Here is a 25837-nt window from a genome sequence, read left to right as displayed (position 1 = left end):
AAAAAAAAAAAAAAAAAAAAAAAAAAAAAAAAAAATTAACATATTACCAAACACATAAAATAAAAAATATAATCAAAGATTTACCCTAATCAATTAAGAGGCTGAAAGAAAACGGAAAGCCAGATCAAGAAAGTTAGAAGCCTTCAATTTAATCATGAAATAGGATCAGCCCTGTCTAACCAGCTAGAGCATCGGTCCCTCTCTGTGTGGAGGGGTCTGGATCCTTTAGGGCAGTAACGGGACAAGAGGATGAGGGAAGGGGCACTCCAAGGTACAAGCTCCATGCTGCAGAGGGGGCTGGGAACACAGTATCCTCATTACTTTCTTCTTTTTCCATCCCAAAGGGAGAAGCAGGAGGCTCCACAGAATGAAATAGTTCTCTACTCACTCACTCCTTCATTCACTTAGGGAGGCCCCCCCGAGCCCCGTGCTAAGCGCAGTGCTGACAACAGGAAAATCCAGACTCAGCCCAGATCCATGGTCTTGGGGAGACACAGACATGTGAATGACTTCACATCTAATACCAAGTAAGAGCTTTTAACAGGATAGTGTAGGCAAGGTGTTCAGTGCACCCAAGGGAACCTACTCAAGGCGTATGTGATGTGGCACTGACCATGCCACCCTGGTGTCACACCCCCTCACAGGCCACCATCTCTTCCCACCACTCCTGCCCTGCTCCCTACTGAGGACCTGTTTGGAGCCGTGAGGTGCAGCCTAAGGCCTCTTCCTCACCCTTACCCAGGAGGACCCCTCTGCTTTAACCTGCAGTTCCCACAAACCCACAAAACCTGTCCTGACTGCCATCTCCTCCTGGAAGCTTCTTCCCACAATGCGTGGCTCTCCAGGGTGACCCCCCAGTGTGCAATTATGAGGTGTTCTGCCCTTCTAGACCAGGAGCCCATCTGCGGGGACACACGGAATTCCCAGCCCCGGCAGGTGTAGAATCTCCATAAACCAGTGTCATATAAATGACAGAACTCAGAGGAACCTACGCAAGGGCATCTCTTTGTGATCTATACCTGGCGGGACCATTCCTTCAGTTCTAAATCCTGGGAGGTGCTCTTACTGCTGATCTCTTCCAGCAGCAAAAGCCAGTGTTACTTTTGCTGTTACAACTGCATTCCTACAAACTCACACATAACTCTCCTGAAGGCTTTGATTTTCCTATCTCCATTTTCAACTCCTAAGCCAGGACCAGACTTCCTCAACAGGAACTATACTGACCCCTGGTGGGCACTGTGGAAATCTGAGGTGGCATTTTAGTTTCCACAAGGTTGAGGGGATGCTCCTGCAGCTGGCTGGGTGTTCAGACACCGTGTAACAAAATGCCCCTCACAGCGAAGAATTCTCCTGGGTCCCCTGACTTCTGAGCATCTGATGAGCATTTATATAGGGGAAAAGCCTGTTTAAAATCATCTGAGCTGAGAACTTAACTACATCTTACACATCATCCAGAGGGTTTTGGGGGCAGTATTTAATATACACCGAGTCATCCACGAATGCTGCTCTTTTACAGACTGGCAAACAATTACACTTTGCTTTTTTCCTTTCATCTTTCCTGAGTGCTGTCTCCGATTTCTGGACATCAGCTCAGCACGCTGCTGTGGCACTGGAGCTGCCATCCCAGCCCTTCGGTGTCCATGGGCGTCTGTGGGGGTTGCACTCACCGACCCTGCGGGTGGGTACAGGGACCGGCCGGGTTTCCCAGTCTCCTCCTGCCTGTGTCCTAGCACATGCATACTGACTTCCAGCATATTTCACTATGCGCATGCTTCCACAAGGTCTCTGTTATATTACAGTCAGGGCATGCTACTGATCTTTTGAAACAATCTGTGTAGTAGGTACACCCCTGTCTATAAATTCTACTTTATGAGGGTCAAGGGAGCATGACACAAGGCTTGTTGTAAAATGCTGGGGCAGCTGGGGTGGAGGTCACAGCACCGAACGACGATCTGTAGAACATGAGGTGGTCCTTACTCTGGTGTCTTTTTCTGACCTCAAATCCCAACAGGTTCAGAGACAGAGCACCACAGGGAAAGGAAAGGGCTGGGGGTCTTGACAGCAATGTCCTTGACTGATCACCTGAATCAGCAAAAAAGCTGGAGAGATTCTATTATGAGTTACTCATTGGGGGTGGCACCTGTTAACTGGAAGGAATGGGGCTCTGAATTCTCCCCAGGGCCACATGCAGCAGGTGCGCCCGTGCTGCTGGGCTGCCACCGACCCTGGAGCAATTCCACCTCCCAGCCTACTCCAGCCTTCCGCAGCGGCCCTGGGTCTTCCTTGTGAGTCCAAGGCTGTACCCACACCACGCCATGCATGAGCACTTGAGATGCGTCCACTGTGCTGAGCAGCGGTCACCTTCCAAGGTGAGCATTCCAAGGGGTAGATGAAACTTCCTCAGCTATTCCCTGACACACAGCTCCCCACACACGGAGATTCTTGGTACCAGCCCGAGTCTGCTTCATCTGAGACCAGGAGAAGGCAGAAAACTGTTCCTGGTTAAATCCAGTCACTGGATCCTGGGTGCCCCCATTTTGGTAAAGAAACTGTGCCATGAATCTGCCTGCAGATCTTTCTTTCTGTTTTGTGCCTGTGGATCTTGACACTTTGAGCTTCAGCACACACGTCTGTCCTGTCTGCAGAAATGGGGCAAGCTCATTTTTTCTGCAGGAGTCCCACAGGCCCTTCCACTCTCAGCAGATTCAAACCATGGTCAACTACAGACACCGCTGCCCCTGTGAGAGGCTTCTAGAAGCGACTGAACCTGCAGGCTGACTTGCTCCTGCGTATGAGTGCAAGCTACGCCTGTGACTTCCCCGTATTGAGTCCAGCTCACTCCTTCAAATTCCACGCAGGGCAATGCTGGGTCAGAAGCTCCTGGCAATCTGTTTGCCTGTTTCATGGGCCAGCCCAATAAACGGAGAAGGAGGGAGGAGGCAGCAGGAGGAGTTGAGACAGATGTGTTTCCTGTCTGCAGCAGTAACTTCCACGTGCAAGGCGCCTTCCAGCTCATGCTATGCCTTCACTCACATTCCCTATGAAAACCTCCAAGGAACCTTCGTGGTTAATACCATCTTCCTCCCTTTCAGATGAGGAAATCGAGGTTCAGAGAGGCCAAGGCACTTGCCCAAGGTGACAGAGCAAAGCCAGAACTCACCACCAGGTCTTCCTCCCACTGCTGGACACTGAAAGGGAGGTGGCAGGTTCCTTTGAAGCAGAGGAGACAGGAATAGACAAGGATATGCACACTGAAGGTGAACCCCACAGCACTGAGGACCATCCAAGGAAGGCCCCTCACAGTGCATCCCACTCAGAAGGCACCTCCTGAGTACGGCACCCTTTGGAGCAAAATATTTCTGTGGAGGGACTCACCTGTCCTTGGTGCACCCCCTTCCCCTCCACCAGGAGCTGTCAGCCTTGGCTGAGATGGGCCCACTCACCCTTCAGTAAGTCTTTAGGAAACTGCACTGATCCAGACTTACAGAATTCACCATCATCTTGAAAGGCCAAGAAAAGCAAAATATCCTTGGGTATTTCCCTTTATAAGGAAATCTCAGCTGATCCTGGAAGATGACCTCTCATCCTCACTAAGAACCTTGGAGAATCTAAGCACATCCGAATTTAATGCAGTCTTCCTGGATAAAAGTTTCTGAAATCTCTCCCGCATTGATGGAGGCACGTTTTCACATTTCACTACCAGATGGCGGGTAGGGACGGGTTGGGGCCCAGAGGCCTCTCCCTGGGAAAGCAGCTTTCATCCACCCAGTGATCAGTCTCCAACCCAGAGGGGGCTCCAGGCCAGGTCTAGAAGGTGGTAGGAAGACTGATTTATTTGGAGGGGGGGGGGTTCAGTAGTCCTTCCACAGTGTGTGTCTAACACAAGTTACAAGACAAACCTGAGACCCGGCTGGCACAAAGTCAGGGCTTGTTGGGCCCTCCCTGGCTGGGCCAGGCGGGAGCCATGCGCAGCCAACACCTCTGGGGGAGAGGAGAGGGAACTATGGTGTCACCAACATTTTTGGCTCATGGCTTGAAGTGCTCTCCAGTGTGTGCCCCCTAGGTCTGTGGGTGTGGCTGGAGGGTACTCAGGAGACCCCGGGGCATCCAGGGTGTGGGCAAGACCAGGCAGGGGAGAGGAGGAGGCAGAACCGAACTCCAAGGAGTGCAGAATTCTGACTCAGAACCTTCCCGGTGGTCATAAGGGTGTGTGTGTGCGTGTGTAGGATAGAGTATATTTACCTGTATTAGCTCTAATCACATCCTTTAAATATTTCCACAGGAGTAGGAGCCTCCCTGGTATTCTTGCCCAAGGCTCACTAAGTAACAGAGCCTGGAGAGCCCCAGTCCAAGCCCCGCACATCTCCCCTGGCTGCCAAGATCGCCTCCTATCAGGTCCCTCTGCTCCCCCTCCTGACCCTGAGGCTCCAGTCTGAGCAGCCGGGGGAATTCCTAAACCTAAGGCAGATCTCACACCTGCCTGCACTTGTCCCAAACCCAACCTCCTCACTCCCTGGGTAAGGTCTACAAAGCTGTGCCACCTCTCGGTCATGTTGGGCATTGTTCTCTGCCTGCACCCCCAGGCACATGCTCTGGCCCTAGCCCAGTTACCCTCCTTTGTTGTTTTATGCTTGAGCTCCTCCAACCCTTCACGGCCCAGCCCTTTGCACTCCCTATTCCTCTGCCTTCCTCCAGCTGCTTCCTTCTTCTTGCCTTTCAGGTCTTGGTTTCGGTGTCACATCAGAGAGGTCCTCATCACCCAGGTGAAAGCAGACTCCACCATCCTCTCATCTCACTTCATCCTGTTTCAGTTCCCTGCACGGCACCTACCCCAGGAGGCAGCAACCCTTTCTGTAGAGGGCCAGATGGTCGCTGTGGCAACTCAACTCTGCCATGTATGAACACCAGCTGTAGACAAGAATGTGTGGCTGTGTCTCAATAACACTTTATTTACAGAAGTAGGCGGTCGGTTGTAGGCCATTGTTTGCGACCCCTTGACCTGACTTACACATTTTTCTTATCAGTTTCCTGGCTGGGTTCTGCCGATTCTGTTCACTGTGGTCTCTGTGGTGCCCAGAACAGCTCTTACAGCAGACACTGGAAATACCTTTTCAGTGCATGAGTGAATGAATGTTATTTGGTAACGGCATTGCTCTTTGAAGCCCTGGTGAATCTCCTAATTTCTACTTTTCTTTCTTCCAGTACTGGTTTCTCCCCAGCAACTTAGCTTTCACTTTCTCATCAGACAAGAGGACTAAACATTAGCAAGCTGATGGAGAAGACCATTCGCGGTCTGGGAAGGCCAAATAAGAGCATGAGAGGTGATGTGGCCCCGCCCACGTGGCAGGGTACAGGGAGACTGCACGCATGGTGCCGCAACTCTTAATTACGCAAACGCAGTTTACAGGTGGTGAATTTTTCCGTCTGGGCAACTCCCAAACTGTTTTCATTTTTCAAAATATTCCTGGTCACCTTTCTTCACTGTTGGGTCTTAGGTTTAGGAAAAGCAAACTACTTTTTTTTCTTGAGACACAGTCTTACTCTGTCACCCAGGCTGGAATGCAGTGGCATGATCTCAGCTCACTACAACCTCCACCTCCTGGGTTCAAGCGATTCTCCTGCCTCAGCCTCCTGAGTAGCTGGGGCTACAGGCGCGCAGCATGATCCCTGGCTCATTTTTTTTTTTTTGTATTTTAATTTTAATTTTTTTGTAGAGACGGGGTTTCACCATGTTGGCCAGGTTGGTCTTGAACTACTGACCTCAAGTGATCTGCCTGCCTCAGCCTCCCAAAGTGCTGGGATTACAGGCATGAGCCACCGCACCCAGCCTACTTTTAATTTCAGGTTTACGGAAAATCTGATTAGAAGGACGACCAAACAAAATAAAAACAAGCCAACTCTTCAACCCCCTTGAAATTCTTATTTTAAAATCAGGTAAGAATGGGACTTGCAGTGATTATAGTAAACATGGATGCTGATATAACATCTAGATCAATCCTTCTCCCATAGAAGGGGTCCCTCCTTTCTTCTAGAAGGAGAACTGGGTTTGGCTGAGCAACAGCACAGTCCTCAGGCAGGTTTGGACAGCTGCATGGGGCTTTGTTACTGACTGAGCACAAGGAAGTAGAAGGAACAACTTCCTTCTGTGATAAGGTGATACCTACAGCCAGGCGGGGGCTCTCAGGGACCCCCAAGACAATGATGAACCTATCAGCAACCTTTGGTAGGGAGAAGCCTTCATCTCTAGCATTTGCTGATTCCTGTGGTGCAGCACTCCCACCCTGGCTGATTTCAAGACCCCCATGTGATGTCACCAGGTTGGAAAGACATGCTCGGCTCTCAGGGCCAGCACCACAGGCTCCTGCACGCCACTGCCCTGGTTCACTTAATGTGGGTCAGAATCAATCCCATGCAGCTCAGCCCTGCCCCAGGTTCCTTCTTCCCCAAGAGCTTTGGCCTTGGCCTCAGGCATCTTCCGTGCTCCTGCCCCCTGAACTGTCCAGTGATCAAAACAGCCAGTCCCTCTCCCCTGCACATCTTCCACTGCTGTGGGAGAACCGGATGATTTTGGTTCTATTTCCAGATGCCAAATCCCATTGCTACCCTAGCAAATATAGTGTAAAGACACATTCCGAGGCAATGTCAACTGATGAGAGCTGAGAGCACAGATAGAAAGTATTTCTTTTGCTCAACTGGCCCATTTGGAAACCAAATAAAAAGGCAGGCAATGTAGGGCCACCATCCTCAGCTGTCCCAGATACAGACCTCTCCCCAGGACTGTGCTTTGGATCAACCTGCAGTGGTTCTTGCAGAGTGTGGTAGCACCGCAGGGGTTGAGGGAGAATGTGTGGAGGCATTCTTTAGGTTTTCACAATATGGCTGTAGGGAACGCTAGCATGTTAGATGCTTGGAGGCCAGGGAGAAGAAACATCGTGCAAGGACAGGACCTCCCAGTCACTCAAACTGCCAATAGCAGCCAGTGAGAAACACGGGGGAATATCAAGGAGAAATGACATGGAAAGGAAAATGGTCCTAAGATGCTCTGCAGGGTGAATACTTCTTCCCTTCCCCTCCCCCATCTTGTACCCCACTGTCTCCTCCTCCCGGTGACCTGAGTTAGAACTGCAGGTCAGTCCCCTTCCTGGTGTCCTCGGCAGGCACTGCCTGCTCCTGGGCTCCCACCACAATCCTCAGCAATGCATTCTCCAAGGAAGCCGCTGCGACAGCTCAATCATTTCCAATAACCAAATTCCAGTACGAGGTGTGTCCAGGTGCCAAGCAGTTACTTGCATGGGGATTTACATTCATACACAAGGAAGAAAGACCATGATTAGCAATGCTTGGCAGACAACTCCTCCTGTTCTGGCTAATGAGGAGTTAACGTTAAGAGCCCACTAAGGGATGATGAAGACAAATTCCAGGGGCTCCTTGAACACAGCATCTAGAAGATTCTGAGGGAATTAGAACCCTGGGCCTCCTCACAGGAAGGCAATCCCTGCGTACTACAAAGCAGGGTGGCTCAGCACAGGCACAGTAGCCAGTGTGGAAAGGATGCATCCCACCTGGCCAGGAATCTGCCCCAGAGCCCCGCGAGTCCACTGATTAAAAGCAGATAGCAGGTACTTCCAGGTGAGGTCGGGACCTCAGGTCTGCACTGACTAGCATGTTGCTCACCTCTCTGAAACCAGGTTTCCTGCAGCAACGTTCCCCTCTGTAAACCTTGGGGATGTTCTGAAATCACATGCCCACCACACACACTGAGGACTCAGTGGTGGCTGTCATCACAAATGACACTCAGGGTGCCCAGCCACAGGGGCCACTGCTGCACCTCACAGCTGCTCCAGAGTGCTCTGCAGGATTCCAACAATAGCAGGAAACATGTGGTGCTTACTGTGTGTAGGCACTGTGCGAGGGACATCATCTACATTGACTCATCCAACCCTTACCACGGTCATGGGAGGTAGCAGCAGACTCAACCACTTGACAAGCAGGGACACTGAGGCACAGAGCTGTTGAGCAACTTGCTAGCTCACCCAGCTAGAACGTGGTGGAAGTGGAGTTGGATCCCAGGTCATCTGACTTTCAGTCTGTGCTCTCAGGCACTACTCTGTATTTTGTTTCAACATAAAGATGAGGGGGGACTTTTCACTGGATTCTGGGTGCTAAGGGGGATGTTGTCCTTTAACTAGGGCTTTAAGATGACTATTCTGGCCAGGTGCAGTGGCTTGTGCCTGTAATCCCACTGCTTTGGGAGGCCGAAGTAGGAGGATCACTAAAAGCCACGAGTTAGAGACAGCCTGGGCAATGTATTGAGACACTGTTGCTAATATAAATGTTAAAAATTAGTCAGGTGGGTGTGGAGACATGTGCCTGTAGTCCCAGCTACTTGGGAGGCTGAGGCAAGAGGATCACTGGAACCCAGGAGTTTGAAGCCACAGTGAGCCCTGATTGCACCACTGCACTCCAGCCTGAGCCACAGAGCAAGACCTCATTTCAAAAAAAAAAAAGAAAGAAAAAAAAGTGACTATTCTTTTCCTTGACTTCTCCTTTAGAGAAAAGACCACAGGATAATGGTAAAATAAAAAATAATATTTTGTATTTTATAGTTTTTTATATTTTATGAAACATAAAATATATTTTATATTTTGTATTTTGTATTTTATAGCTGTAATAGTCCACTTCCCAACTCTTTTAAAATCTAGGCACCAAAACAAAGGTACCAATGGATGGAAGAGAAGAAAATCCTAAACTGAGACAGGGTGAGAGCCCGCCCCAGAAATTCAGAATTCTAAATGGGAACAAGCCCCTTTCACTTAGGATTTGGAGGAAGCTCCGCAGCAAGGTGCTTTGCATCTCTGCTCCTCACTATGTCAGTCATCTAAGTGGACTGCAGAAAATGGGGACAGAGGACGGGAGAAGGACCTGCCACCCACCTGTCCGACCATCCCCAGCTAGTGCAACACTGCTCTCCCTCCGTCCTTTTCTGAGCACTGTTTTCAGACTCGTCCTGGAAGGGCACATGTGCGTTTGCATCTTGCACAGTAATCTACTTTGAAGTCAAAGAACGGACCATTGCTAAGGGGGCATGGGCAGCAGAACACAGCACAGCCCCACGAGACGCCTCCTCCCTCTGCATGAGGCGGGTGTCCTGAGTGACCCGATGGGGTGTTGCAGGTCACTGTGCTGCAACTGAACGTCTGCCTCACAATGAGCTGACTGCAGGTCCCCCGGCCCCTGCTCTGTGATACAGTTTCTTAGATGGTCAACAGCACTCGAAGCGGAGAGCGAATGTGGTGAGCAGCTTTCCAGAGGGCGGCAGTGGTGGAAGTGCTGGTGCTGTGTGAGCCGAGCCAGGGCCTCACACACCTGGGAGGGCACGGCATGGGGACTCAGGGACGCGAGCCAGGTGCCAAGCGCTGCAGGTGGGTGTGCAGCCTCTACGGGTGGAAACCTGAGCACATCTGACCTAGCAGGCTTATGCATTCAGTAAAGTTGTCAGGCCTGCCGACGAAGCCTTTCACCCTTCCTTAAAAGTGTTTCTTCCTACTAGTGGACCATAACAGAGACCTGATAACTAACAGGAAAAAAACTGTGCTCTCTTAGCCTGTGCAAAAACCAGACTTCTCGTCTCCTTTCACTATCAATGGATGCTGCCTGGGTAATGGATGCACACCAGCCTGTAGGTGTGAGATTCTGCACCCAATGCGGGGCCCCCTGCTGTGCAATCCGGCAAAAGCCAGAGGCTGCAAATTGGGGCTTGCGTTGTGTTTGGTGTGGGTGGTCCTCTGCTTCAAAGAAAGCGAATTTTAAACTTAGGAAACTCTATAAAAAGGCTCATTCTTGAATGCTAACCACTCACGGGCTCTCCCTTGCCCCTGCCCCTGCTTGTTTTGCCTGTAAACAAAAAGGTTTCCCTTGAGTTTCTAGTCCAAATTCGCAGGCATAAGGACACAGTCCATAATGGTACAGAGTGAGAAATCACTAAGCCCATCATTGTAATTTATGAATTTCTGGTAAGAACAGGTGAGTAAGGCTAGGGAAATTTTACCTGACTTATCTCATTCTGCACTTTCCAGGACAAAGGGGAGACTGAATCGCAGCTCTGAGTTTATCAACATCTGCTCAGTGCCTCTGAGGCCAGTTGTCAGAATCCAAAGCAGAAGGGTGTGAAAATCAGTCACCCATGATTTCACCCCTGCCAGGTCAACTCCAAGGAGTTTTAATACACACATATGAAGTGTGTCTCTCCAAGTCTATATTCTACATAAGGAAAGAACTTATCCCAATCTGTGGCCCGCCTGCCCCTGGCAAGACCACAGGACAAGTATGAAAATGCAAACTTCAGGGCCTGTGAAGGTTATAGCCTCACCACTTCTCCCCCAGGCACTTCTCAGTCTATACGGCAAGAACTTCGTGCGATATCCGGAGCATATTTTGGACATTATCTTCTCAGCAAGCACTTAAACCAACTGAATTATCATTTTATTCCTAGTTTGCATTTTTAAAAAAATGATTACCATTGTTATAAATTTTTTTAAAATAGAGTAATTAAAAAAATTTTCAATAATGTTTAAAAAAGAAAATGTTGAGTATAATAGCAAAATTTAAAACATCACTTCTATCATTTTCTTTCTATGCATTTTAACATAGTAGAGATTATTACATATACACAATTTGTCTTCTGCTTTGAAGCCCAGACCTCCCCTAACTCCTATTAGTAAAACTCCTTAAAAATATTTAAAAGGTCAAAGCCATTCTATTATATGACTGTAGGACCCTTTACTAGACATTATTGTGGGTTATCTGATTTTCCCAATTTTTATTACTGTATTATAAATAATACTGTGGCGAACATCTTTAAGCATAAAATAGAGTTCCTAGATTAAAGGGTATGGCTATTGTGAAGTCCCCTGACACAACTGTTATGCTGTAGGCTGGAAAGAGTACACCTGCCTTTACTTATTCTTGTCATGTTTCTTTAAGCCTTAGAGCAACACTGTTTGATAAACAGGAGCTTAACAGCTATCTTGGAGCTCAAACATAAAAAGGAAAGAGGCAGAGTCAGCGTCCTCATGCCCCGCTACTTTGTGGGAGTGGTTTATTACAGAGAGAGTGGAAGGAGGAAAACCAGGCACAGCAACTTCAAACAGGCTAAATGATTTCCAAGTCCAAATAGAGAAGAAAACAGAAAGGGAGCTGATGCATTTATACCGACTGACATGCAAACCACAGGACAGGGACCACTGTTCCTAAAACCTGGCTGTCTAGAGCCTCATTCTGTTTATTCTCAAATAAGGAAAAAGGCTGAGACTTTTTCACATAAACATGGGTAGAGAACTTCAGACCCATAAACAGAATTTCTCACCTTTCGAAGTCTTGCAAGGAGACCTGCTACGTGCTCATGCTGTTCCGATCTAGCAAGATCTTCTGCCGTCTTTCCATCCTGTTGGAGAAAAATGCGTTAGTTTCTTTTCTCTGAAAAGGAGAGCTGTGTGTGTTCCATACCCCAATTCTGTGGGTCTGAGGCAGAAACAAGCATAGCAGGTGTGAGAAGCAAGCCAGGTAGACAAAGAGCATGTCCTGGTGTGTTTATCTGGCTGTGCGATCCTTATTTCACTTGATTGTACAGGACAGGAAGATAAGAAGCAGGAACAAAGCACATGCTGGTGTCTTCCTGCCCAATAGCGACACCTTTCAGGTCCACAGGTTTAATCACAACTCAACAGTCTCCTCAGCTGAATGGTTCCTCCCTGTCCTGAACCCCTCTCTCCAATCTCTCATCACACAGACAGTAAAGATTCTCATTAGGTGCCAAATTCTAGTTAGTGCAAGCTACTGTGTTACAATCCTCACAGGGACAAACCCAGCCCTCGCATGATACCGGCTCCTGGTAATTACTGTGCATTTCAAAGGAAATACTTAGTTTGACAGGCAATTTTGATTGAAAGATTTTTTGGTGAACAGAAAACAAGGAAATAAGAGTCCACAGCACTTTTATGCTTGCTTTTTATTTAGAGACTTTTCATAGACTGCAGTTTCACACTGAATAAATTTGTTTCTGTATCTACACCATGAACATACACAATGACAGCAAGTATTTATTGAACACCACCTCATAATACGTGCCCGACCCAGCTCTCAGTGCTCTGCAAGCCTCAGTCCCTGAAGTCACCCCCGGGAGGCAGAAGCTGTCACTGTTCCCCTGCCACCAGGGAGAAACGCGACATGTAGGGGCTATTCTGTTGCAGTTTTAGAGATCACTAAAAATTCAAAAGTAGAAAAGATGAAAAGCAATTTAAAAAAATAAAAATGAATTTTTTTAAATAAAAAAGTAAGAATTTGGTTTATCTGTCAATGTGTATCAATAACAAAGTTGCATCCCTGTAGAAGCTTAGGGATATCCGAAATCTACCTAACAGCAACCTCTCAATTCCTCAACCCAAGTCACTCCAGGAGTCATGCCTGGGGTCCCATTCAGATAGTGTTGCTCAATCTTGCCAACACTGACATTTTGCACCAGGCAATTCTCTGTTGCTGGGCCTGACTTGTGCCTCTTAGGAATTTTAGTAGCATCTCTGGTTTCTACACACTAGGTGGCAGTAGCACCCAACTCCCAGTTGTGACAACCAAATAGGCATTGGCAATTGTTGGGGGTTGGGGGTCAAAATTGCCCTGCTGAGAACCACTGCCTTAGGCTGCCGGTTGAAGCCCAGGTGGCTGCTCTGGAGAAGGCTTGCTGTGCAGTCAGAACTGCCCGTCTCTCTGTTCCTTTAAATTCCTGAAATATCCCCCAGTGGGCAGGTCAGGGCTTCAAGCTTGCTTTGGGGCTGAAATAGGTGCCTTAACAGACACTGCATCTCCAACCAAGGATCCATGCCAAATGCTCTAGTTTCTTTACAGACACAAGAAAAGTACATAAAGGGAAGGGGTTCTCCATTACACTCTGGAATCACCTGTAAAACTTGAAAATATCCTGCCGCCCAGCTCCCACACAGACACTGCTGTCATCAGTATGGGGTACATCCAGGTAATTCTATTATGCAGCAAGGTTTGGGAACCACTGCCCTAGTGAGAAGAAATCCGAGCCTTGACTGAAGTTTCCTGCCCCTGACACGTCTGAACAGGACGTTTCTCCTGTAGAGCTCAGATGTGCACAAAACACAGTCAGAGGCCTTTCACCAACAGGCTGAACTCTTCGCTGTTCAACCTCTTCAAAATCAAGAGAACCACCATCAACAATACTTTCTCACGGCCAGGCATGGTGGCTCATGCCTGTAATGCTAGCACTTTGGGAGGCTGAGGTGGGTGCATCACCTGAGGTCAGGAGTTTGAGACCAGCCTGCCCAACATGGTGAAACTCCGCCTCTACTAAAAATACAAAAATTAGCCACGTGTGGTGGTGGGCGCCTATAATTCCAGATACTCAGAAGGCTGAGACATGAGAATCTCTTGAACCTGGGAGGCAGAGGTTGCAGTGAGCCGAGATCGTGCCACTGCACTCCAGCCTGGGCGACAGAGCGAGACTCCATCTCAAAGACTAAATAAAAATATAAAAAATAAAAATGTTTCCTCACATTTGCACTGCACTTTACAGCTTGCAAAACATGTTGCTCTAAAGGACCCTATTCAGACTTTCAACAGAAATGCCTGGCGGTGCAGGAGACAGTTTGAAGTTGGGAGAAGACCCAGTTTGAAGTCCTGAACCCACCCCTCACCAGCTATGTGGTCGGTCACTCGGCCTTCCCAGGCCTGGGTTTCCTCATCTGCACGATGGAAAATGGCACTCTCCCTGCACAGGTTCTTGAGCAGGTGAGAGAAAACCAAATGCAAAGAACCAGCACAGTGCCAGGCACAGAAGAAGCAAGCAGTGTCAGAAATTATTCGTAGAAGAGCTGAGACTTGCCCTAACTACCTGGCCTTCTGTCTGAGAGGGAAAGGGGCAGAAGTCAGATCTCTGCATTTTGGTCTTGGCTCTACTGGATACCCCAACGGAGGCTGCAAAAGCAACACTAACATTTGCTGCCGTCCTCCTTACCAACAGGACTCATGGGCTCAATGAAGTGCATGCACTGAAAATATATAGAAAGATGCCCAAGTGTCTCGGCATTCAGTTGTCCATCATCTCAACGTGAGCCTTGGGGACCAAGTGGCTGCAGAAGAGTGAGTTGGGTCCAGAAATCACGGTGTCTCTTGTGTACCCACAGCCCCCCACACTACATTCTAGACTGTGGGCAGTGATTCCCAAGTTGGTTCCATGATATAGAAAGAAATCCATGGAAAGGTGAAAGGCCACTTCATTTATTGTATTCAAGAAGCCAGAGCCCCACAGGCCAGCCAGTTTTAGGAGTCTGCCCTTCACAGACATGCTGCTTATTGCTGTCTGGGGAAGTGCTCACGGTCAGGACTTCTAGTGACACGAGTAATATGCTTTGCAACAGAACAGATGGGGTTTCAACTGGGGCAAGCACTGACAGGGAAACCTATTTGTGCAACCCCCAGTGAAAAGATGATCTAAAAGAATGTGCACAGTCATTTAAACATCTTTAGATAGTGTCAGGGAAAATGTGGATTTTTTTGTTAACCTACAGAATTATAAGGGTTCATCTACTTAGCACTACGGCCAACAAACACTCCATGTCCTGCTTGGACTATGGTGTCATTCATTTTTTCCTTCTTTCCTTCGTACTTTCATCTAGCAAGTATTTACTGAGTGCCTGTTATGCACAGGCCTATGAATACAGCAGTGAATAAAACCAGCAAAAGTCCCTGTTTTCTTGGGATCCAGAATCTGGTGGAGACGGCCGACAAGAAACAACTAGGTGAGTAAAATACAGTAGGTCACGTGGTGATAGGTGCTATGAAGAAAAATGGGGCAGGAGAGATGAACGGCAATCCTAGGGGTGGGGGAGGGATAGGATTTAAACTAGGGTGGTCCAGAAAGTCCTCCCTGAGAAGGTCAAGCTCGAGTCAAAACCTGCAGAAGGTGAGAGAGCAAATCACATGGATACCTGGGGAAGAGCTGCTCAGGCCCAAGAATAGCAAGTGCAAAGGCCCTGGGGCAGTGGATGGCCAGCACTTTTGAAGAACATCAAGGAAGCTCATGGGGCTGATGCGGAGGGAGAGGGGAGGAGGTGGAACAGGAGATGGGGGTCAGGGAGGCAATGTCAGGGGCAGATCCTTGGGGAAGCCCCCATTTGAAGGGCTCTGATCCCCATGAGAAGCTGCTAGAGCATCTGAGCAAGAAGGACAAGATCCGACTTATGTCTGACCAGGCGGCTGTCTGGGGACCAGGCTGTGGACACGTAAGGGTGGAAGCAGGGAGCCCACTTAGGAGGCAGCAGTGAATTCCCAGTGATCCCTGCCCAAGGGCTCATTCCTCCTAGGAGAAGCCAGGATACACTTCTAATAGAGCAAGGAAGGCAAAGAGACCAGCAGCCCACAGAGGCAAATCACACATGCTGGAGAGGCTGGGACAGAGGAGGTTTCCCGGGCCGGAGGTGAATGTTGATGGATGAGGAGGAGTGGGTGCCACGGAGTCTTCCCCGAATGTTATGGGCTGTGTGCCCGCATGCCCGTAGCAGGCATTCCAAGTCTCTCTCACTCTGAAGGCAGAGGGCATCAGGTAGCCTCAGGGCAGAAGTGGGCAGAGAGATGTGTGCCTGTGTGTGCTGATGCTGTGGGCACACCATGTGCAGGGGGTGAAGGGGGAAACGGGGAGCTCCAGGGTGAAAGAATAAAAGGTGCCAACTCCATGATGGGGGGAGCTGGCAGGGGCTTCCCAGGACCTGACCACAGCTAAAGGGGTGCGGGGGGCAGGGGAGGCTGGGCAGAGGCTGCAGAGGTCACATCCTGAAGGCACAGGAGCCCCAGATGGAGGTGAAAGTGGAGACCACCAAGCGGCTGGCATTTCTAGAAAGATAAAGGTGGGGCTGGGATGGACTGGTCCCAAGGCGCGGGAGGCTACCGTGCAGGGCTGGGTTAAGAGTCTGACTGGTCCGGAGGTTAAGGTTAAGGGTGATGCCCTTAACCAGGTGGGGGCTGGATGAGTGGGTGATTCGTGGTCATGGAGAACTGGGAGGAGACTTAGTAGGCTGCGGGTTAGATGCAAACAGGTGAGGAGAGAGTAAGGAGGGTTTCTGTGATCCTGGGCAGGGTGATAGACACGTGCTGAAGCCCTTTGCAGAGGCTGAACACTGGGGAAGAGGAAGCACGGAACTGGAGGGAGGGGCCCTGGTGTGGGGAGGCCAGGGGCCTCTGAAGGTGCTCTGTGAGGCTGGCACTCAGGGGCAAGCAAGGACCAGAGACCAGAGCATGGGCCTCAGTGTTGGGCAGCTGCAAGTCTGGGGGCCAGAGAGGACTGGGAGGATGGAAAGGGAGAGGCTGCACTGCAGGGTGGACCAGCAGGAAGCAGAGGCCTGGGGAGAAGCAGGATGTGGGGACTTTCTCATCCCAGGCAGGAGAGTGTCAGGGAGCATCAAGGGCACCCAGTCCTGGGGATATCCAGTGAAAGAGGCTCGGGGCAGCGGCTGGGACTTGGGTGGAAAGATGACAAGGACGCAAGAGGAAGAGCTGGGCTTTGAGTCAGGGAGGGATCACCCGGGCCAGGGGCAACAGCTGGGCCAGGCTCATGGGGGCTTCGGGGTGGCTGGGAAAGTTTTATTTCTTGACCTGCGTGGAATTCAAGGGTGTTTGTCTTATGGAAACCCACTAAGCTTTATATTGGTTTATGTGCTTTTTTCTATTTATGTTTTATTTTATAGTAAGAAAGTTTAGAAGGAAAGCTGTCAAAAGGTGAGTGGGGACTCTGCTGAGGGCTGTGTGAAGTGGAAGACAAGACAGTGGAGGGTGCAGGAGTGAGGGAGGCAAGGACAAAGAGGGGACAGGATGTGTGGCCTTGTTCAGGTCACTCTGGCTGAGGACTCAGTGGAGTGGGAAGGTGGCAGCAGGGGGCGCTGGTGGTTCTGAAGGAGAGGTAGATGGAACTGCTTCTGGAGGGTGGGAGGAAGGCAGGGGTGCTGGGCCTTCCAGGAAGACCAGAGGCCCCTCCCCAGGCCTTGACTCAGCCTGAAACCTGGGGAGTAAGGACGCACTGTCAGTGCACAGAAGGAAAGCTTTGTATAAACCAAAGAATGTGAAAGATCTCAATAATTTAAGAATACTGGAAGCCCTTGCCAGATCAATTAGGCAAGAGAAATAGAGGCATCCAAACTGGGAAAGAGGAGGTCAAGTTATCCCTGTTCGCTGATGATACGATTTTATATCTAGAAAACCCTGAAGACGTCACCAAAATATGCTTAGAGTTAATAAATCAATTCAGTAAAATTTCAGAATACAAAATTAACATACAGAAATCAGTAGAGTTTCTACATACCAATGACGATCTAGCCCCAAATCGGGAAGGCAATCCCATCTCCAACAGGTACCAAAAAAAAAAAAATCCAGGAATATATTTAACTAAGGAGGTGAAAGATCTCTACGAGGCAAACTAAAAAACACGAATGAAACCAACTGTAGATGAGAAGAATTAATATTGTGAAAATGGCCATACTGCCCAAAACAATCTACAGATTCAATGCAGTCCCCATCAAAACACCCACCTCATTTTTCACAGAATTAGAACAAACAGCTCTAAAGTTCATATGAAACCACAAAAGGGCCTAAATAGTCAAAGCAATCCTAAGCAAAAAGAGCAAAGCTGGAGACATCATATTGCCTAATTTCAAATTACACTAGATGGCTATAGTAACCAAAACAGCATGGTACCCACTTAAAAACAGACAATGGAACAGAAAGGAATAGGGAACCCAGAAATAAAGCCACATGTTACAGTCAATTGCTCTCTGACAAAATTGACAAGAACATACACTGGAAAAAGGACACCCTTTTCAATAAGGAGTGCTGGGAAAATTGGGTATCTATTTGCAGAAAAATGAAACTGTATCCTTCTCTCTCACCATTTGCAGAAGTCAACTCAAGATAGATTAAAGACTTAAATGGAAGATCTTAAATTATAAAAACACTGGAGGAAAACTCAGGGAAAACTTTTCTAAACATGGGTCTAGGCAAATAATTCATGACTAAGACTTCAAAAGCATAGGGAACAAAACTAAAAATAGATGAACAGGACTTAAACTAAAAGCTTCTGCACAGCAAAGGAGATAATCAACAGAGTGAACAGACAACTTGCAGAATGAGAGAAAATACTGCAAACTCTACATTTAACAGGGAACTGGTATCCAGAATGCACCAGGAACTCAAACAACTTAACAACAACAACGAAAACCACCAAATAATCCCATTTAAAAGTGGGTTAAGGACATGAAGAGACATTTTCCAAAAGAAGACAAATGGCTAACAAACATGAAAAGCATGTTCAACATCACCAATCATCGGAGACATGCAAGTTAAAACCACATGAGGTATCAACACCAATCAGAATGGCCATTATTACAAAGCCAAAAAATAACAGATGCTGAAGAGGATGGAGAGAAAAGAGAACTTTTATACATTGTTGGTGGGAACATAAATTAGTACAACCGCTATGGAAAACAGCATGGCAACTTCTCAAATAACTAAAAATAGAACTCCCATTTATTCCAGCAACCCCACTACTGGGTATCTACCTGAAGGAAAATAAATCATTATATCAAAAAGATATCTGCACTTGTGTGTTCACTGCAGGACTATTCACGGTAGCAAAGGTAGGGAATCAAACTGTCCATCAACAGAGGACTGGACTTAAAAATCGTGGCATATATACACAACGGACTACTACTTGGCCATTAAGAAAAGGAAATCAGGCCGGGTGCGGTGGCTTACACCTGTAATCCCAGGACTTTGGGAGGCTGAGGCAGGCGGATCATAAGGTCAGGAAATTGAGACCATCCTGGCCACCACGGTGAAACCCCATCTCTACTAAAAACACAAAAATTAGCCAGGACAAAAATTAGCACGCGCCTGTAGTCCCAGCTACTCGGGAGGCTGAGGCAGAAGAATCGCTTGAACCCGGGAGGCAGAGGTTGCATGAGCCAAGATCAGGCCACTGTACTCCAGCCTATCGACAGAATGAAACTCCCTCTCAAAAAAACAAACAAAAAAACAAAAAAGAGAAAGAAAAAAGAAAAGGAAATCATGTCCTTTACAGCAACATGGATGGAAATGGAGGCCATTATCCTAAGTGAAACAACTGAGACACAGAAAACCAAATATCACATGCTGCCACTTAAAGTGGGAGCTAAATGATGTGTACACAGGGAAGCTGACTGTGGAAAATGATGAACAGTGGGGACTTGCAGGGGTGAGGGGGAGGGAGGCTCGTGAAGGATGGGAGTTTGTCTGGTGGGTAAAATGTGCTTTGCTCCAGTGATGGACAGGCTGAAGACCCTGACTTCACCCCAATGTAATATACCAATGGAGAAAATTGCACTTGTACCCCATGAATATATACAAATAATAAATCAATAAATAAATTTATTGATTTACAGGTTAGCATAATATTTGTATTATCTCGTGCTAATATGTTATTGAACTTCATTTCCTCTGTCTCTTTTTCCTCCTTCGATGTGGCTGCTAGGAAACTTAAACCGAGGGATGTGGTGTGGTCATGTTTCCGAAGGCAGCGTCCCCAGTAAGGCGCTCCAGTCTGCAGGGTCTCCCCGGCCCCGCGGGAGAGGAAGTCCCGGTTGGCCGGGGGGAGGGTAGGGGGGTTGGGGGGCGGTGCACTGGGAGAAGGCTAGGCACACCCAGCTCTGCTCACCCTCCCATCTCCCGGGCCTCCGCGCCGGCTCCAGCCACTGCGCTCCCACCGCGGGAGGGCACCAGAGGCCGCCGAGCCCCAGCCTGAACAGGGCGATCCTCCCAGGACTCTCTGCCCCTCTGAGGACCGGGCTTGGCTTGCAGGTTCTAGCGATGCCTCCCACAGGGGCGCCCCTAGCCCCTGTCACGCCCTCAGGACCCGCTCCTTTCTGTCACCACACGGTCCCATTCGCCCATTCGGTGACTGTAATTGACAGCTGTGACTCTCGGGTCAGCGTCCCTTTCCCATTGCCAGAAGTCTCCTGAGGGGCGCGCGCCTGTCTTGTGCCCCTGGACTCCCTGTTCGCACAGCGCCCCCGGTGTGTGCGGAGTGACTGAGGAGGCAGCAGAAAGAGCCGCACCCGTCTCGCAGGTTAGCTCTGGGCCTCATGGGAGGGGCCTGGGGACAGAGGACGCTTCTCCTGCGGTGGGAAGCGAGAGAGCGAGGAGGTGCACGGAGGGACCTGAGGAGGAGCCTGGCGGGGACCACCGATGCAGCTGTCGTGGGGAAGGGCAGAGGGCCCTGCGGCTCACGGAGGGACCCCACAGAGGGGGCCGCACATTTCAGCAGCCCCAGCCTGCACTGCGGTAGATGCAACAGCGTCAGCTGCTGGCATCTGCAATAATGGCCTGGCTGGGTCTTTCATGAGGCCACACATAGGACAAAAATATTTATTTGTCTTTAAAATGCATATAAATGCTCTATTAGGGAGTAACTGGAACCTGTGCCCAAGCATGGCTGGGCAGGCTTGACAATGGGCCACAAGATCTAACAAGTCAGGCACAGCAGGGTGAAGTGGGTATGGTGTGTGCATTTGCGGTGGGTGACCAGGTGCCCTAGAAACAGGCCTCATCCCATGCGGAGTACTTGGTAATAACTGAGCCTGCAGAGAAAGCACAGAGCTGGGCGCCCCCGCGACTGCACAGATCAGACCTATTACTTCTGGGGAGGGAATGACATCCCGATAACATGAGTGCATTCAGGGAGGCGACATCCTAGCCCCAGCAGTCAGCAAACACTTTCCGTCAAGGGCCAGGGGAGGAGGTGTTTGGGCTCTGTGGCACATATGGTCTCTGTCACAACTGCTCAGCTCCGACACCTGGCATGGAAGCCGCCAAGGCCAATACAAACCTTAGGCACGGCTGTGTCCCAGTAAGACTTCATTTACAAAAACCAGCAGTGGGATATGGCCTGTGGGCCATGGTTTGCTAACCTCTGGATGATCTCCAGGAAATGAGGCTCTCTTCCAGCCTCGGGGCCTGAGCTGGGCTGACACATTAAAGCACCACTTGGTCTCCTCAGAGAATCACCCTCTGTCAGCAAAGCTCTAATCTGTGAGCCCGGGACTCTCCCACACAGGCTGGATGGTCAGCCTACTCTCAGGCCGGCAAGCACCCGAATGGTCATATTTCACTGCAGCCATAACATTGCAACCATACCTCATTAGCTGATGCATTTTCCTTCTTGAGTATTTCATGAAATGTGAATCAAAAGGTTTCCTCAGCAGGGAGGTGCTAGGTCTGGCATCGGCAGCAGGGAGTGAGGGAACTGAAGAAATCTCACTTAAAATACTCCACAGGCCTAAAGCAAAGCCTGACTCTTTAAGCAGCTCCTGCTTATGGCACCCGGCAGTCTGGTCTTGGGCAAATGTGGAGACTACACCCAACACCCACTGAGGATTCTTCCTCCCCCAGCTCCTTCTAAAGGGCAGGGGCTCCAGTGCCCTGGGGCAGAGGAGCATTTAGGAAGGGGAAGTACACACATCCCACGATGCAGGGGCCCTGGTGTGTGACGCAGAGAAACAAAAAGGCCAGAAGGAAGCAGCGGAATCCCTGGCAGAGCAGGGTGTGGTGAGATGAGAAGAGGAACATTAAGGAGACATTAGGTTGGGCGTGTGGGGGCGAATGTCTGTGTTACTGTAGCGGAGGAGTGAACAGCAGCCTGGCTGCTTTAGAATGCAGAGTTGCCATGCAAGCCCTGTCCCTCCTGCCCTGGAGGCGCCAGAGGCTCCCAGCAGCTCCCTCCTGCACGAAGCCCTGTGAGCACTCACTGTGGTCAGCGCCTCCACGCTGGCTCCCATCAGACAGAGGTACCGGACCACGTCCAGGATCCCATTGTTGGCCGCAAGGTGCAGAGGCGTTCGTCCGTACTGGGAAGAGAGAAAAAAAGTCAAAGGTCGTTCTTCTCATGCAGTTGCTGAGGATGACATTCCGGAGACACAAGGTTAAGGAAGGGGGTCAGGGCCCCACCAGAAAGAAGGAAGGAGCCATCTCCCTTCTCCTGAAACTTGCTCTCCCCTGGGGCAGGCCAGCAAGGCAGAATCTTTCCAAGTGCTTTGCAGTTAAAAGAGGAGCTTCAAAATACAACTTCAAAGGTAACTAAAGTAAGTTTCCTGCTGTGCTGGCCTGAAGGAGGCAGGAGCCAAGGGCTCAAGGCCCAGAGTTCCAGCAAGATCTGCACCATAGATCAAATGTAGACACAGCCAGGGAAGAAGATACGCGGAAGACAGATATTGAAGACATCCTAATGAGTGAAAATCCCAGGACAAGCCCATAAGCCCTGTTTGTGCCTGTGGTTCCCAAACTGTGTGCCAACGTAGCCCAGGGAACTGCACTGAATTCATAGGGGTGCCCAGGAATATCTAAAGTTTTTGATAAGAAAACTGGTTCTGAGACCAGGTGAACTACTCGCTTGAAGTGGTGCAGAGTCATCATTAGACTGCACCACCCTGCCTTCCATGACACCATGTCTCTCACAGCCGGGGTTTGGTGGCTGCCCTGGGAGGAATCAAGAGTCTTGAGGAAATCACTGTGGACAGGATACGAGGCCGTGTCCACTCTGAGTCCAAGGTTTCAGAAGTGCAGTGCGCTCATCACATTGTACGTAATGTGGTCACGAAGAAGGAAAAGAAAATACTAGTTTTCTTTCTGTTTCTGTGTATTATCTTTCTCAGCTGCTGCTAAGCTGTTAGGACATAAGTGGTTACTAAGTTGTTTGGACTGAACCACTCAATGAACAGAGTGTTAGGGATTTCTTTTGATCTAGGTGAACCATGAAAAAACAATTACTGAAACCCTGAGGATGTTGTGAACTGAGAAAGTTTGGGAATGTCTTTTTTATGCTATGTATTTTTAAGTATCAGTTTTTGTTATACAGTTGACACATGCTCTTTTTAAAACTCCAAGCAACCTAGAGAAACATATAATACAAAATAAAAATCTTCCTTCTCCACTCCCCCCTTTACTCTCAAGCTCCCTGGCTCAGAGCTGTCCCTTTTTAAGAATTTGGTCCATTTCCTCCCAAGCTCTTATCTATGAATCCTGAACAGGAGAGAAATCATTTAAACAGCCGAGATGTGGTCATAGCCCACCTTCCACTCTGTCCCTTGCTTTGTCCATCTAACAGTAGGTTGGGAACACCTTTCCATGCCTATAACGGGAGGGATCACATTCTGAACGCCTGAATCGCATCCACTGCGTGGCTCTCATGATTCATTCAGCCACCGAGGGTGGACGCTAGGCAGCCTCAATTCCCGGCTAGTGTAAACACTGCTGCGGTGTGGGACACGCTCATATTTCTTTATTATTATCTTTTGCAGTAATGCAGAAAGCAGATATTAAGCTTTCAAGCATCCTAGAGTTCACATGAGAAGGAAAAGGGAAGGTTTTGAAGACTGGGTGAAATGTTTAAAAGATGCAATATAAGGGAGATGTAATTTTGGTTGTAAAATGCACAGTTTTATAGAAGAGAAGAAAGCTGAGGAAGAGAGTGTGATGAAGAAAAGAGCAGAGGAAATGGCCACTGTTGAAGGGCCCAGGTTGGGACAGAATGACACCAAACCCCTTAGCCTTAAATTCCAGTTCTGCCACCACCCGGACCCAATGTCTCCAGCTTCATTTTCTCCCTTCCCCATAACCCCCTCCCTAAATACCTACTGCACACCCTCTGTGTGTCAGCGATAGCCCACAACAGACACACTGGCTTCCCTTGGTGGAAAACAGGCTTCCCTCTTCTCCATCTGTCAAAGCCTCGATCATCTTAAGTGATCACCTCTGAAAAGCCTTCCCTGATTTATTTAATATCTGAATTGTTGCTTCTGTGTTTCTGGAGCACCTTGTGCCCAACACAGCAGCAATGACAACATGAGATGCGGCTACATCTGAATGTGAATGTGTCTAAAAGCAGCCTGAGGGCAGAGCCATTCACCTTGGCATCTACTAGTTCCTCCTTCCACACTGGGCACAGTGCTGCCCTGGAAGGGGATAAACACCTGACAGGCAGGGAGTCCTCTCTCATCCTCCCAGATGTGTGCGTGTGCACAGCGTGCCGTCTGTCTGTCCTTAAGGGAAGTACCAACTCAAAGAGGGAGAAATGGGTAAGGGCCATGGATTCTGCGCCATCTATTTCCTTTCCTTTCTGTGCTCTCTAACACGGCCAGTTAAACAGCCACTCTCCTGATTTCCATACGAGAAGGAGGAAGAATGCAGAAATATCTCACTGCATGAGCGTCAAACATAGCAACGAGGTCCTGTCACATACTGGTGACAGGGTAGGATTTGAATGGCCATTTTTATTTCTGGAGGAACTTAATCCAGATAAGGAAAAGGCAAGACCATGCAATGAAGAAAGAGCAACAGCCTCCTTGTGGAATGGGGGTGCCTCCCCACGCTCACAATTGGTTACTTGAGTGTGTCTCTAGAAAGCTGGATGTGCTGTGGTGGGCAACAATGCCTTCTGCTACATATCTGTGCTTCTTTTAAGGCCTTCTAAAGCCCCCATCACCCTTCCTTTTAAAAAAAAAAAAAAAAAAAATAGCAAAACAAGCCTGACAGCAACCCTTCTGAAGAAGCTGTGAGACCCCCAAAGTCAGGGTGTGCTGATGATGGCAGCGTCAATGCCAACCCGGGGAGCCTGCCTGCGGGGGTGGAGATGCAGAGCTTGTGTGCAGCCAGCACCCTTCTGTCCAGGCGGGCTCTGAATTATGGGTCGGAATTATGCTGCTAATTCCAAGGGGTTGAAACTGGAAGTGATGATTCTCACATCAGCTGAGTTTCATTCAATGACAAAATCGTCTACAGAAGGCCCTCTATGTACAGCTGCTGTGCCATAGACAGCGATTACGCAGGTTTATGTCAGCATTTATCGACTTTACTTATAGATATTTGCAGCCTGAAAAATGTGAAGACTTTTCTAGAAAATAAGCCAGTGGTTTTAAAACACGGAAGTCTGGGACTGTGAATCAGGACCCAGAATGGGGTGGATGGACACACCTGGAAGCTGTAGGGATCCTGTGCTCTGTGCGTACCTTGTTTGAGATGTCCAAATTGCAGTTTGCTTCACAGAGGGCCACCACTATAGGCACGTTGCCATCTTTACACGCCACGTGGAGGGGAGTATTGCCGTGCCTGTCTTGATAATCGACGAAACACCCTTGGCCGAGGAGAGTCTTGATTACCTCCATCTGACACCGTCTTACAGCCAGATGAAGGGCAATGTGTCCGTCCTGGAAATAAACCCCAGAGATGATGAGAGCTTTACGCTTGGGCATGTGGCCTCCATCTCTCCACCTTTCCTGCCGCCACTAAGTGAGGTTTAATTGGCAACAAGATCACTACTAAAAGGCCTAGTGGAGGATTTAAATGAAGAAACTTTACTCCTATAGTAGGGGTAAGGACTGGGAGGATGTGGAGCTTTATGTGCTCCTCTCTAAATAATCACATCCTAAGCTAACACCAGCTTGATTCATTTAGGCTTCGGCAGTACAATCAGATAGAACGTAAGTAATTGTTGATACTCCAATGGCCTCTTTAATCAAAGCATTTGTAAAACACTTTTAAAAACATTTGCCCAGCAATCTTTGCCAATTTCCTAAATAGAGAGCCTATTATTTTACTTTGCACCAGGAAAAATGTGAAAGTATTGTGAAACAACTTGCTCAAGGGCTGTCATACAAATGAGAAGCAGATTTAACATGTCTAACCACTGCATCCCGTGAAAAACCAGCCCGGGCCTTCATTCTACCTATTACAGAATCCCTGAAGA

The 25837-nt window shown here is 48.8% G+C and overlaps 1 protein-coding gene across 1 annotated transcript in view; it reads right to left on the bottom strand.

The window, feature by feature from the left end:
• Window positions 1-25837, bottom strand: part of DAPK1 (death associated protein kinase 1) — a 69145-nt gene that overhangs the window by 29335 nt on the left and 13973 nt on the right. The window contains exons 14-16 of the mRNA XM_017860805.1: window positions 25101-25298; window positions 21846-21944; window positions 11366-11443 (exon numbers count right to left, since the gene is read on the bottom strand). Coding sequence (XP_017716294.1) covers window positions 11366-11443; window positions 21846-21944; window positions 25101-25298 — 375 coding nt within the window. The remainder of the gene's footprint in view (window positions 1-11365; window positions 11444-21845; window positions 21945-25100; window positions 25299-25837) is intronic.

The sequence above is a fragment of the Rhinopithecus bieti genome, unplaced genomic scaffold (genome assembly GCF_001698545.2).
Source record: "Rhinopithecus bieti isolate Rb0 unplaced genomic scaffold, ASM169854v2 scaffold_57045, whole genome shotgun sequence".
Classification (NCBI taxonomy): Eukaryota; Metazoa; Chordata; class Mammalia; order Primates; family Cercopithecidae; genus Rhinopithecus; species Rhinopithecus bieti.
Note: the sequence above shows the minus strand (reverse complement) of the source record. Positions and strands in the feature narration are given on the sequence as shown.